At 39.1% G+C, this 14,549-nt stretch overlaps 2 protein-coding genes across 3 annotated transcripts; one reads left to right on the top strand and one right to left on the bottom strand.

The window, feature by feature from the left end:
- The first annotated feature begins 72 nt into the window (after positions 1 to 72).
- Positions 73 to 6,307, top strand: uprt (uracil phosphoribosyltransferase (FUR1) homolog (S. cerevisiae)). Its single transcript, XM_046405992.1, has 7 exons — positions 73 to 357; positions 1,087 to 1,129; positions 1,219 to 1,288; positions 1,499 to 1,561; positions 2,888 to 3,049; positions 4,661 to 4,759; positions 5,699 to 6,307. Exons 1-7 carry the CDS (start codon positions 128 to 130, stop codon positions 5,803 to 5,805), a joined length of 774 nt encoding a protein of 257 aa, XP_046261948.1. The 5' UTR covers positions 73 to 127; the 3' UTR covers positions 5,806 to 6,307.
- Positions 6,020 to 14,523, bottom strand: zdhhc15b (zinc finger DHHC-type palmitoyltransferase 15b). Of its 2 annotated transcripts, none has more exons than XM_046405990.1 (11): positions 14,262 to 14,523; positions 13,814 to 13,840; positions 13,605 to 13,699; positions 13,364 to 13,484; positions 12,966 to 13,035; positions 11,480 to 11,512; positions 11,277 to 11,397; positions 10,952 to 11,084; positions 10,625 to 10,751; positions 10,117 to 10,235; positions 6,020 to 8,720 (listed from the first exon to the last, which is right to left on the bottom strand). In XM_046405990.1, exons 1-11 carry the CDS (start codon positions 14,431 to 14,433, stop codon positions 8,677 to 8,679), a joined length of 1,062 nt encoding a protein of 353 aa, XP_046261946.1. In that variant the 5' UTR covers positions 14,434 to 14,523; the 3' UTR covers positions 6,020 to 8,676. The 2 variants fall into 2 exon arrangements, with proteins under 2 accessions (XP_046261946.1, XP_046261947.1); XM_046405991.1 differs by lacking the exon at positions 14,262 to 14,523 and adding an exon at positions 13,951 to 14,066.
- Between the last annotated feature and the right edge of the window lie 26 nt (positions 14,524 to 14,549).

Raw genomic sequence — 14,549 nt, 5'->3', positions numbered from 1 at the left:
GCATTAAAGGAAGAGCACGTTGTCATTTTTTTTGTCAGACGGCGGGCAGACCGTCAGTAAGTGGGTCGAAGAAAGGACACCTGGATTTAGCACAGTTTTAAGGGAAATCCTCAATCTCGCACTCGGGATGCCATGCCACAACCAGCAACTAAACAGTGTCAGCAGTGGCCAGGAGCACCCAATGAAGCAAGTACGATTTGCGAACAGCAACAGCAGCAGTGTGCCAACGGTGCTGTCCAACCCTGAGCCAACTGATGCCACCATACATCCTGTCAGCCAAGATAACCTGGGACCTCAACTTAAACTGCTCCCCTTGAATGACCAAATCCGTGAATTACAGACTATAATCAGAGACAAGTGAGTCCCTATTCTTCTGTCTTCACACACGGTACAGACTGCTACAGATCTGGTGGTTGTGCCACAAAGCGTTTTAATATTAATGGGTAAATATATGTAAGGTCAGTGTCTGACATTAAGCTGTGAGATTGTGTGGCAGATAAATATCATCTGATCACCAAGCAGAAGAGCCAATAATTGATTATTTCACTCAATTAAAATAGCCAACGAAGTTCAGACAACTTTTTTAGTTCTAAGGAAAGGCAACATTCAAGTTGTATTATATCTAAAATCCCATGAAGTGGCCCTAGTTTTGAATAAACTGTACAGCATGTCTTTCTGTCTGGTGGATAACACTAACCTAATGAAATGTGTTGATCATACAGAGTAGGAGAATGACCCAGTCTGAATATTGTTTGTTTGTCGTAGTAATTAATAATTTTAACCATAATATTTTTTAGTCTGTGTACAATAATAAAATAAAAATTTTGCACACACATCATACGAACTTTAATTTAGTGTAGTTAAAGCCTCATTTTACCTTACTTTACACATACAGGGATGATCCCAATCAGTTTCACACACTGAGGTAAAGGTTTTAAGTTCAAAGAAATTGCTGCTATAGGATCAGCACCCATACATTTATGTATCGTAACATGGAGGAAAAATAAAGTAAAAGTAGTTTGAGTAAAAAGGGGGAAAATGTACATTAAAAACTATCCGATCAAATGTTTATATTCATATTTTCAGAACAACCAGCAGAGGAGACTTTGTGTTTTGTGCTGATCGATTGGTAAGATCACGACTTAATACTACATTCTGCTATGTATGTATGTAAGTATAAGCTACAAACTATAAAACTTTTCTTTTTTCCAACAATAGATCAGACTAGTAGTTGAAGAGGGTTTGAATCAGCTGCCCTACTCAGAGTGCACTGTGACCACACCAACAGGTGAGGACTTCTTTCCCTGATATCCGCAGTTTGGGTTTAATGTAAAATCCCCCTGGTACAAGCTGGATACAGCTGACCATTTATTGTAATGGAAATGAAAAACTAAGTGCAGGAATCTCATCCAGGGTTTCATGTCCAGCATGCATGATTGAGTGAGCTTGCTTAGACAAGCTATATTTGTGAATTTTCCTACTTTTTTTTCACCTTCAGGGTACAAGTATGAAGGTGTCAAGTTTGAAAGAGGCAACTGCGGAGTCAGCATAATGAGGAGTGGTAAGCTAAACCAGCCATAGCTCACCAAACTAGAGTTTTTCCTTCGTAACCTCTGTATTATGTCTCCTGTGCGTATGTGATCAGTGTTGAATGCGCTCTGGCTTTATATACAGTCCTGCACGTATTCGTCGTGTCAGGCTATTGTGTACTCTGGGCATTAGCTTTTCATCAGCAGTCAGTTCTTCACTCTCAGTGAAATCGATTGATAAATTGCATGCTCAGTGATACAATAGAATGGGACCTTGAGAGAGATACAAAGCTGTACTTTTCAGAGTTTGCTGAAAGCATTGCAGTCAGCAGCAGTGACTGTGGCTCATTCTGTCTCCTTCAGATTTATTGAGGCTGTTATCACTGTCAAACACAAAACCTGTCTTATCCTTTCATAAGGGTAACATGGTCGGACAGGCTCTGTAGCTCAAATACCACATCTTAATAGCAACGCATGCCTGTATGAGGCAAGTCAAAACTCCCCACCTACGGTTTTCTGTGCAAGTCCACACAATGCAGGCATCTTGACACACGGCCTCATTGATGATTATCAGCATGTGAGGATATGACAACACTGTCCTATTTCTCAGTGACACAACAGCATGGCAGGAAAGCAGACATTTTATCACATTTGCTTTTCAGAGCAGCACATCCAGGCTGCTGTACCTAGTAGGTACTGTACTCTGTACCTAATACTTCTCTCTGTATAGTTCTTTTGCTGTGTTCTGTGTATGTAAAATGACACAGTACACCATGTTGCTGCTGCGTGTTGCACAATTGTGTGGGAAGGCAGTCAGCCAGTAATATATTTGGTAAATGTGAAGGGAAAATTAACAGCTTTGTTTTTTTTTTCTTTATATATATATATATATTTTGATTGACAGCCCTGTATGCATAGGCACCCGAGGATTGACATTTCATTAATGTTTTAAAGGTGCATTTACTTTTTTTCTCTTTGAGAGGCATACAGAATTTAAGTAATTTTCTTTCCTAATGTTGTTCGTGCCTTATACTTGACAATCACATTAGCAGAAGTGAGATAAACAGAGTGAATCTACAGTACCTTGTCAGATAAAAACAATTTTAGCATAAGAGTTTCATTTTTATTTAAGTTGAAAACGTATTTTGTGATAACATTTTACGATCCAACAGTGATGCGTAAAAACCGTCAAATATTTTTTCTCTGATGTGAGCTTTGATGCGTCACATTGCGAAAGCCGTAGTTACACGCACATAACATCTAGGTGCAGTCCTTTTGGAAATCACTCATTTTAAGCAACACGTTTCTTTAAATAAACAACATTTTGACTCTGTTGTGTCCTGTGTGTCTCCACACAGGTGAGGCCATGGAGCAGGGTCTCCGGGACTGCTGTCGCTCCATCCGGATTGGCAAGATCCTCATTCAGAGCGATGAGGAGACACAGAAAGCCAAAGTCTACTATGCCAAGTTCCCTCCAGATGTATACAGAAGAAAAGTGCTGCTCATGTACCCCATCCTGAGTAAGTTACACAGGGCTGAGCACAGTTTATCTTACTAATCTCCAGTTCACCTCCCTCAGTAGCATGTAAATGTCAAAAGTTGTGTATTTTTGTGCAAATGTAAAAACAGTTTCACTTATTTATTTATTTATTCTGAGAAATCTCCTTTGAGTTGACCTTCACCACCGCGTCTGCATTTCCACATCGTACTGGCCCATTCACACTGTTCTGATAATTGTAGCTCTCATGGGGGAAATTATACAGTGCCTGGGAAATAGCCACCAAGCTGCTGAATAGCATAATGAGGGCCAACAAAAATAGTATCCTAATAACCCTGGTTTCCCAATGTCACAGAGCAGCATTTTTTTCCTCTCAGTTTTTGGAAAAAAAAATGATGGCAACCAATGAAGGTTGATGGAAGGAATGTCTGTCTGTCTGTCCATCTGTCTGTCTGTCTGTCTGTCTGTCTTTCTTTCAAGTTTCTCTTTGAAAGTTCATGCTACTGACTTCACGCTTGGAGGGTGTAAGTGCAGTGTGGACAGCAAAATTGTTTGGATGAGTAGTTGCAAAGAAAGCTGAGAAACATCACCCTGCTTAGCCGCAGAATTTATGCAGTTCTAGACGCAGCAGTTCCATACCCATAATTTAAGACACAGTGCTGGTCGGCAGTGCTGGTTATACCTGATGAGCATCAACTAATTAGAGTTTTAATGTTAACGTCTTGATAACCCTACAAAGTGGTTAGCATATTGCAATGTATTTAATGCATTTTGCTGCTCATGTGAGCAGTGTTTCTTTGACCCACCATCAGTCAATTAAACTTCACTAAAGAAAGAAGTAGAAGCAACATTAATAATAATAATAATAATTTGTGTGTGGCTCATGTTTTTTGGAATTGGAATGCCTCAATAAGCTGTTTAAAACTGGTTTTGTATTGTAATATTATTGTGTTAATAAAGTCTACAAAAGGAAACAAAAACTGGCAGAGTATGTGCACGTCTAAAACTGTGGGTTTCTGGAACTGTTTTAGTTCCAGAAACCATCGAGACCTGCTGGGGCTCTGTGGCTCTGCAAGCCGCCTGCTCAGAACAGGGCACATCTTGAATAGGTACTGCCACTTATCATGTCAAAATGATGGAACACAGACATAATATGTAATAGACTGATGCATGCTGACAGGGTCAGAAATGAAAGCATGCACAGATTCTTGGGCAGATCAATCAGCGCACAGCACAGCAAGCGTTTCAGATGTTAACATGTTGTAATCATGGCTTAAAGCTGTTTTAGATTCAAAAATAGCTTCAATAATTATAGGCCTATATCTAAGGACAATCTGTTTTTTTCATCATTGTGCTGTAAAATGCCTGTCAGTATTTTACTGTTACATGTGATGTTTTGGATTAATATTACTGCTTCATTATTGTGTATGTGGAGAAAAAAAGGCAAGTGATAATCTTGTTGAGCAACTGAGTTATCAAGAAAAGCTCTGAGGATACATATAACCTGTGTGCAAAGTTTGGTTTATTTTTATGGATGGGAGGTGGATTTCAGAATACTAATGAGGAGGAGACATCCATTTTTATAAATGAAGTGACTGTCATTCTTCACACCCTGAATGCTCTGTGTTTGCAGGTACAGGAAACACTGTGATTGAGGCAGTGAAGGTGCTGATAGAGCACGGAGTTCAGCCCAGACATATTATCCTACTCAGCCTCTTCTCCACGCCTCACGGTATGGCACCGCAGCCGCTCCACTACAACTGCAGCTCACCACAAATTTACTTTTGTTTACCCACCCGATCACACAGTCTCTAAGCTAATCTCTGCTCCTGCTATGTCATTGTCTTCATACGATATACTGCTGGTGACCACACTGCTGATCTGCTCAGCAGTTCAACCAGCAATGTTTTCAAATCAGTGAAGAAAACAAATTATTTTTAGATTAGAGATTATCCTGGAAAATCATTTGTGGAAGCAGTAACAGTAGTTTCCTACTAGCCAGATTATGGTGACATTTAATGTAGATATTCATGGTTTCCCAGAGGGATTTTTTTTTTTTTTTTTTACCTTTTTTATAGCGCCATCATTGACCCAAAATTTCCACTTAAGAAATATTGAAATCTGAAGGGCAGGTTACCACATGAAATTTTCTAAGCCCTTTAATGCTCCAAAGAGGATGAAACCTGTTGATTTTAATGGCTGTACAGACTTTCCCGTCACACCAACTGCAAGACAAACTAAAAAGCATGAGAACATGCCAAAGGAATTAGCACACTTATAAATATGAATTCATGTTTAGCCCATTATATTTACACACTAAATCTGCAAAACCGTCTGTATTAATGCTTTTGGAACAGTCTTGGTTTTCTGCATTTTTACATCTGCTTAGGCTTAGAAACAAGCATGGACACGTTAACCCACTCCGTGTGTCAGCCTCAGCGGTAGTTAGGCTCAGCTATATGTACGGTACAGCTGAGGCTGACAGGAATTTGGTTGTCGTCTTCTTTTTATTTTGTCCTGTCAAGAACTTATGTGACAGGCAAGCTGAGAACATTTATTAGCATGGACCACCAAATCAACAGGGTTTATCCTTTGGGAACACAGTAATATTAAGTGCCATGAAGTGTGGTACTAATATTCCAATGTGCACTACCTTTTACTTTTCTCCTAGGAGCCAAATCTATTATCCAGGAGTTCCCAGATATCACCATCTTGACCACGGAGGTTCATCCAGTGGCTCCGACACATTTTGGACAGAGGTACTTTGGCACTGACTAAACCCGGGACAACCTGAAGAACATGATCGGCTTCACTGCTTTGAGTATATTTTGTCCTGTTTATATATGTATCTCATGTTCTCCTTGTTGTGCCAAATACTGCAACTTTACCTCCAAAGTTCCTAAACTGATAGAAAATTACTCTGGTTAATTGTATTTATTACAATGTGTTTTTGCTGTTTGACGTGTGAAGAAAACAACACTGAACCATGTAATGAGTTCAACTTGGATCATTTTATTTTGCATGTTGCAACAACTGATGGAAAATAAAGAGTTTATATTTCTTAACAGACAGAACTGCAGTTGAAACAGTATCGGTACAGTTGAGAGGCATAGAAAAAGAGAAGCGGCATAATCACATACTCCAAAGATGTTTCCAAAGGGACCATACTGTATGGGCTCTAGCAATACTGAAGTCCTGTCTGCAAACTGGGTACAATGTTTTTTCTTTTCATGTTATAAATATCCTACTACTTGATTAAAGCACATTGCTTCAGTAGTTTAATTTAAGTATCACTTGATGGAGCAAAATATACAGACACTGCCTGCAGCAGTTATGGATCAGTAAACCCAATACACAAAACAGCTGAACATTGTGACAACAAACAGACACAAGACTACATACAACACTCAACATCCACATCTTTCCTAATGGTTTATACATATTTTCAAACGTTGAATCATACCTCGGATAGAGACGACAGTTTTAATCAATAAATGGGTTGTCTATGTTGTGATACGTATTTCTCACGTGAGAAGCATCTGATTTTGCTTACCCAATATAGCAGAAAAGCAGACCTGATGAAGCAAGTGTCAAGATCGGACAGCATCAGGGTTTGATAAAGGCCCAACTTTTTACTCATATTGAATAAATGGATGTACTCAGTCACAGAAATAGTCTTTTAGTACACTGGCTAAATAAACAAGTCCTTAAACCCTACAGTCTCGATGAAGAGAATATGTTTCCTTGGTATTAAAAATTTCAATATTCATAAACATAGGTAGAAAAAATTCAAAACATCATATTGCAGAGGACCACTGACCTCTACCAACCAGTGGATGAGGATCAGTCATTATGTACACAGTTATGTTATGCTTAAAAAGATCAAAAGTGCATACAGACACAGAAGAACCTATGAGCTCATGTATGATTCTGTTCCCACGATGAACTCTGATCTCACTTCACTTTCCTATCATTTTGTATCTCTATACCCACACAGAAGTGTACTCAGATGGCCGATCAGGTGGAAAACAAGATTGCAATCACTTAAAAAAAAAAAACAAAAACTCCATCACAGTATGTCTTGTATGCTCAACCCAGATCACTGCACCTTTTCTGAAGTCCGCAATGACACCAATGTCATTTAAGTCATGATATACAATATATTCAGGATGACTCTGCTGGGAAAAATGATAGACATTACCTTAAGTTTGCATTATTACTCTGGTTGAGATTTCAGCATTAATTTTCAGCCATAATAAGTTGTAGCTGTGAAACATCTTTTTATCACTGTCACCAGGTTGATCAGACAACAGCAATGGCATTTTAAGTCACTCTAAATATTAATTCTGAAATATGCTTTCATAAATAGGTGCCCAAAATGTTGGCCCATACTATACACAAGCATGGTGCATGATACATTCTTAAAACAAAAGAATAAATATATTAATAAGGCAAAGGGTAAGTCAGGTATTCTAATATGCTTATTCTGCAGGACCAGACAACTGAATCACTATAAGAGTCCTCTGGAGCATAGTGGTGTGAGGTCATAGACCAAGCTCTAAGGTGCAACACTGGAAACTCACAGCCCAGCACTGAAAACAGAGGCATACAAAATACCAGAAGTACAGTACCAGACAGAATCTTCCCAATTCCCAAACAGCAATTTATAATCCCACAGAGGCTAGTGCGTTGAGATGAACAACCAGGGGGAAGTATATCACCAATGGAACAGGAAATAATAGCAGTTGTCTTTTTTTGTGTGTGTGAGGCGGTGGTGGAATAATTAAACTTAAGTAAAAATAGCAATACCACAGTGTAAAAATACCATTACAAGTAAAAGCCCTGCATTTAGAATCTTACTCAGGTAAAAGTACAAAAGTATCATCAAAATATACTTAAAAGTCTAAAAAGTAAAAGTGGAGAGGGAAGAGGGAGTGACCCATTTCAGAAAATACAATTATTATTTTTTTATTATCATTATTATCACTATTATTATTATTATATTAGTGGATTAAAATTATTCATACATAAATGTAATGATGCAGCTGGTAAAGATGAAGCTAAAATTAATTACTTAAACTGCTGGGTATCTTAGTCTATAATAAAATGTCATAGATTATTAGTTTATATTGTGTATTAATAATCTGAATCTGAAATGTAAAATAAATGTAGTGGAATAAAAAGTACAATATTTTGCTCCTAAATATAGTAGATTATAATGTAAAATGGAACTACTCAAGTAAAGTACAAGTACAACAAAATTGTACTTAAGTACAGTACTTGAGTAAATATACTTTGTTACATTCCAACTCTGGCATGAGGTAATATTTGACAGTTTTTGTTTCCCCCCCCACAAATCAAACTAGAGTTTGATTTGGAATACTGTTGTCCACATGAGGTGAGCAGAGGTGATGCTACTGGTTGTCCATCGGATTCCTCTATACATCATTATGTTAAACACCCAAGTAACAGTGGCAAATGATCCAAACATTACAAAATCCACACGTTTGGCCCCCTTCAGATTTTTTTTTCCGCAGTGACTGAACATCCACATGATTTGGAATGCATTTGCCTCCTCGTAGGTACACAGTGCATACAATATTAATATACAACCTTTGTACCAGTGTAAATTGTCCTTTAATTAAATTACTATTCCTCCATCTCAATGGTTACAGAGGGGTCATGGTCCTCAGCTAGAATGAAAGAGAGAGAGACAGCGAGAGAGAGAGAGAGAAAATAAATTTCAGAAGGCACTATTTTTAAAAGCATTTCTTATAACTGATTCAGCTCATACAGAGATTAACATTATGTTGCAAATGACCAGCAGGTGGTAGCAGAATACTGTGGTTGGAATCCAAACGCAGCACATTTGTTGTGGACAAATCAGTTTAAACTTCTGGACAAATAAGTTTAAACTTGAGTTTTCAAATTCACGTGCAATTGTTTGGTGCGTATTTATTTTTATTTTTTTTTCACAGTTGCAATCATCACATCTTTGATCCTCTGTCCTCTGCAGTGACAAAAAGTGCTCTCCTGACTCCTTATGATAGAGGCAGGAAGATGACTTTCAACAACTTTTGTTTTTCGGGTGTTTGTCTATAGAAAGCTGTCCCACAGAATCAAAGTAACCAAATAAATCAATCAAGGCAGTGATCACGCTGTCAGACAGACCCAGAGAGTTGAAACCAGCCAGCTACAGCTGAGTAAATAAGACAACTGTAATTACTGCTGCTGTATCCTGAGTCTTACAGGCCATTTGAACAGTAGAATGTGTGATTTAGTTATAGCTGTTGATTATAAAACATATCAGTTAACTAGAGGTTATAATAACATTAAATGTATCATAATATTTACATATCATGGGGAGAGAGAGGGAAGCTAATAAAACAACAACAAAGAAATTCCATAATGAAGGCTGGTGTAAATCTGTATAATTCTCAGGTTTATCAGTGTTGGAGCTACACTGCAGATTGGTGTCTCCGTGTTGACAGGGACACACAGCATGACAGCTGTCTCATATGCAACATTGTGGGTTAAATGTGCATCCGTAGGTCCAAGTATCTGCCTGTCTCCTGTACGAAATGGCAGTGTTCTCACTGTCCTACTATGTCCTGCACAGTTCTCATGCATTGGTGTTCCTTCCTGCACAGTTGCTGTGGCTGCTTCAAATTACAGTATGTTTGCTGACTGTACTGTAAAATTTTGTAAAATTAGTGTAAAACATTGGTGATATTAATAATATTAGACATAAACAGATGGAAATTATCCTGGTTGTTCAAATTAATTCAACAGCATGACACCATAAAATAGACTGACTTTCTCTCAGCACCCCCAACTCTGCCTGACTTCCAGCTAATATAACATTATCTTCTAAAGATATAAGATGGAACCCTGTCCTCTCCTCTCCCTTTTCTTATTTAATTTGAAGAAAAGAAAAAAAAAAACAGCAGCTGCTGTCATATTGCTGCTGCTAAATGGTTTAAGGAGAAACACTGATTATGAAGCAATATGAAGCAGTTCATATTGTATGGCATTACAGCAAGCATGTTGAAGTATAAAGATGCATATGACAAAATTCAAGTGACTCACCCAGGCTTTCTTCCTCAGAGCAGTCATCGGACTCCTCCCACATGTCCTCATTAGCTAATAAGGGGTTGTGGGTCTCTGAGCTCCGATTCTTTAAGGGGAAGTAGTGGCCATTCCCTTGGCTGACATGTTCATTTCACAAAAGAAGATGGAGGCTAGTTAAGAAACCATGACCATTACCTAATCCCATCCACTGATCCCATCCCTCATGCTATAATTTTGCAGTGACATTAAAAACAAAACAATTCTGCAGACAGTCAGCTCTATAGTGTCCGGAATATCAAGTATCCATAACCCTATCTATATCCCCCGTTTGTATTATATTTTAATTATCGTGAGTATTTATGTTGTACGGTGTCTTTGGTTCCATATTTTAATTCTGTGTCTATTGTAAACCAAATTTCTTCTATGGAGCTAAATCTAAAATGTAAGAGCTGCATCATAAATGCAAAAGAGCAGCAGCTTGCAAAATGAGCAAGAGGAGAATCAGCTAATTAGGCATCTTGCTCACCTTGTGAAAACAGGGATGAACCACAGTCTCCGATTCTCTCCAAATACCTGCTGCAGGTTTCTGCGTATACCGACATTGAAGCCATTTCTGTCTGGTCCAGTGAGAAAAACAGGAGCTGAAAAGGCCTCTAGAAAAGGAAAAAACAACTGAGGATCAGAATATGTCTTCATGCTTCAGTTTTCCCACATGTACTTTTCCAAAGGACAAACATTCATAACACAAGAGTCGTCATCCCCCCCGCAAATAATTTATAAGCAATTTAGGCAGTGAGAGAGCAGCTTAATGAGCAGATCTAAGGGCTGTTCTGATAAATATGTAAACTCTCACCTAAAGTGGATCTGTTTTTGGACACCAACCAACAGTGATAGCCAAAGAGGAACATGAGACTGACGAAGAACATGAGCGCCACAAACATGAGGAAGAGGACATGGAACTTTGCGGGCCCATTTGGCAAGTCCCCCTGGGAGAGAGAAACAAGAGAACTAGAAACTTGAGAAAAACAGTGCCCTTTAAAAAGGCATAACTGGTGACAGAGGATTTAGTTCTCTGTTGAGGAGCTGCAATAGTGCTGACTATGAGCAACTCAAACTCATCATCTGACTCCATTATCAGATGTTGAGCATGAGCGATAATATAGAATAACGATACTCACCACCCAGAATTTGAGGAAATACTGAAAGACTGTTGCCGCAATGAATATACAGTACAGCATGGAGTAGGAGAGGAAAAGCAGGAAAAACTTGTAGTTGGAAAATCCCACACAGTTGTTCACCCTAAAAGAATAAAATTAATTCTGATGTCAGAACAGAATGAACTTCCTCCAAAGAGGGAAATGCAGGCTAAGTTACTACTTACCAGGGACAGTGATGGTCCATCTTCAAGACACATCTTTAAAAGAAAAAGATGGCATATTTTTGTTTTTCCATATCATTTTGACAATATAGCAGCTATGTTAAAGCAGTAAATTCCTTACCATTTCTCACTACATGAAATTCTTTTTAATTTGTCTTTCAGTACAACCTTCATCATTACAATCTCCTTTATATAGATTCTGACTGGGGAAGCACAGCATGTATCAAACCAGTAAATTATCAGCATGACAACAGGAAATTCATATTATCAGCTATTAGATGCTCTGTGCAGGAAAGGACAGCAGCCTGTCACTGTCCTGCTCCACCGACAGACTGATGAGGTCATTCCTCCCCCACAGCATGCGGCTCCTTAACGCCACTCGGGGCGGGAAATTTAACGTTCCTCACTGTTCTGAACTGGTGTCCGTGCTACACACCTTTCACCATGCACCTTAAATTATTATACATTCTGCTTTGTACCAGACTTTGCACTTTTTAATCTTTGTTTACTGTGCTTTTATTAGTATTTATTGCATAGCTTTTTATCTTAAAAAGGGGGCAGCCGCAGCCTACAGGTTGGAGAAGCGGTCTGTGATTGGAGGGTCACCGGTTAGATTCCCCACCAAATGGGCAGGAAAAATTTGGGTGTGGTGGAATGATTAATGCGAAAAAATGCTTCCCCCCTCCATTAACTGGCTGATGTGCCCTTGAGCAAGGCACTTAACCCCCAATTTGCTCCCTGGGCGCTTGATGCTGCCCACTGCTCCTGTGTGTGTTTCACTGCATGTAATTTGCCGGGTGTTGCATTTGTGTTCAACTAAGGATGAGTTAAATGCAGAAGACAAATTCAGTGTGTGTATGTAAAAATATATAAACTGCCAATAAAGCGATTCTTAATTCTCCTTCTTCATCTTAAGTCTGTGCATACTGCTGGAATTTGTGAATTTCCCTTGGGAAATTGGCACGCTGTATTCGTGCTCGTGATTTGCTGCACTTGGGTGGAGCCACAGAGTGCAGACTAGAGAAACAAACATGTCGTCGCCGGTGTGGACATTTTGCTTGTCTCTTCCTCGTCAAAAGAAGACAATGAGATTGCAATTTGCAATGCACAGCTCCACAAGGATTCAGAGAGTAAGGAAATGAGTTTTAAGCCTTTATTAACCTTGGGTGTGCATAAACTATAGGTTATGAACTTGTTTTTAAATTGCAAAAATGAGACACTGTCAGTTATTTTATTGGTATTGGCCAAAAGAAGAAGGTAATTATTGATTATCAGCATTGCTTGACAAAAAAAATTCATCTTGTGCATCCCTAATTCCGACAGTGATCTGCTGAATCCTACTGGTGAGCCTCCACTCTGACTCACCATTAGGACATTTTTTTTCCTGAGAGAGTCTGCTAACAAAGCAACACCTTTTAATTATCACAATATCCCCTTGCCTGGGGTAATCTCTCTAGATGAATGGATTGAGGAGGAAAGAGTGACTTACGTTTCACAAACCGAGCAGTGGTGACAGCGGTCAGGCTTCAGTACCTGGCAGCGGTCGCAGAACCTGATAGCTAGAGACAAGAGGATGGTCAGTTAAATGAACGACATTTGAGCTGAGCTTACACTTCATATGCTTCCTGCAGCCAAGAACTTAGTCTTAGTAATCAGCACTAATGAAAGAGATACATTGGCTGATTACTCTGGATGCGGATGTTCAGGAGCGCGCGCACACACACAAAGCTAATTGCCCTAGCCTACCTGCTTTTAACGCACACAGATTATGTACAAGATGGCAGACTGCAACTAATTAACCTGGTTTTGAGATCTTGAAAATAGGTTAATAACATGGATGGATATCCTTGCAGCAAGAAACAGAAATTACTTGACAATTTAACTTACCTCCAGACTGAGCTCGAGTAAAGATGGGCAATTTCTTTGCAATCTCAACCAGGATTTGTTTCTGAGCATCTGGCCTCTCTTCCATCTCGTATCTTTGTTTGTCTGAGTATGACAGCTGAAACTAGGGCAACAAACATGTATCATGATCAACACCAGATTTGTTTCATGTTATAACTTATTCTATAGTACAATAAATCCGTAACATTTTCTTCATCCTGCCTAGTCTAACAGTTCAGGTTACCTTTTTGCATGGTGTGGCAGGAGGAGTAAATATGGACTTCCAGTATGTCCAGGAGAACATCACAAAACAAACATGAAATACCAGTAGATAGGCCACTGAAAACACAAAACAACAGACACAGTTATTTACAAAACATTTAAATAAACGGTTCAGTGTTTTATTTAGCTGCACACAGTTGCTTGTAGCACAGAAACGCGTGAGTAACTCACCTTTTTCCAACGTGTTGGTGAGTGTATCTGTAAAAACAAGAATAAGGCACAATGAAAACACAAACCAGATGCCAGAGACGAGCAACAGAAATTCTATCAACATTGGTCGGATTGTTCAAAACAGGAAAGAAATTTACCGGCTAACTCGGCTAGCCAAATTGGCAGATCGCAGCTTAGCTTAGAGATATAACAATAACCAGTCTTTTTAATGAAAAAAAGAGTAAATATCGACCCTTCGGCGTTGGTGGCACTCAAAAATTAAAAAATATGTCACTTAAGGGAAATGTGATGTTAAATGAAAGCACACACCCTGAACCACTTCCGCCTAGTTTGCTAGCTCCTGCTCGGTCCATAACGTTATTTTTGTCAACACTGCTGTGCGGCAATCTGCGGTATCTACAGTTAAACGGTCAAATCACAACAAACGATCACACTTTTTCGTACTTACGAAGACATAGCTCAAAGACGTAGGCGTAGTATGACCACAACACCACGGAGGTTATTATAAGCACTGGTATCCAAGAGAAAACCCTCTGACAGCATCTCAAACCTCTGGAGAGAGCCATATTCCATCTAACCTCTGTTCTTATCCGTGCTCGACTACCATTCCTGGGATTCATTCATCGATGACATCGGCGAGCGATTCATCGCCCTCCAGATGCAAAACTCGGGTCCTGACAGTTAAATATCCGAATAGATAGATAGATAGATAGATAGATAGATAGATAGATAGATA

The sequence above is a fragment of the Scatophagus argus genome, chromosome 12 (genome assembly GCF_020382885.2).
Source record: "Scatophagus argus isolate fScaArg1 chromosome 12, fScaArg1.pri, whole genome shotgun sequence".
Classification (NCBI taxonomy): Eukaryota; Metazoa; Chordata; class Actinopteri; family Scatophagidae; genus Scatophagus; species Scatophagus argus.
The sequence above is the reverse complement of the archived record's forward strand: the minus strand, read 5'-3'. Positions and strand labels throughout refer to the sequence as shown.

Bases quoted from the DNA above. Each gene is read 5' to 3' on its own strand.
- uprt (XM_046405992.1), top strand. From the start codon at position 128: ATGCCATGCCACAACCAGCAACTAAACAGTGTCAGCAGTGGCCAGGAG. The intron at 358-1,086 runs GTGAGTCCCTAT...TCATATTTTCAG, and splicing joins CAGACTATAATCAGAGACAA to AACAACCAGCAGAGGAGACT. The intron at 3,050-4,660 runs GTAAGTTACACA...CTGTGTTTGCAG, and splicing joins GCTCATGTACCCCATCCTGA to GTACAGGAAACACTGTGATT.
- zdhhc15b (XM_046405990.1), bottom strand. From the start codon at position 14,433: ATGAATCCCAGGAATGGTAGTCGAGCACGGATAAGAACAGAGGTTAGA. The intron at 13,841-14,261 runs GTAAGTACGAAA...TTGTTTTTACAG, and splicing joins CGTCTTTGAGCTATGTCTTC to ATACACTCACCAACACGTTG. The intron at 8,721-10,116 runs GTGAGTCACTTG...CTTTCATTCTAG, and splicing joins CTCTGAGGAAGAAAGCCTGG to CTGAGGACCATGACCCCTCT.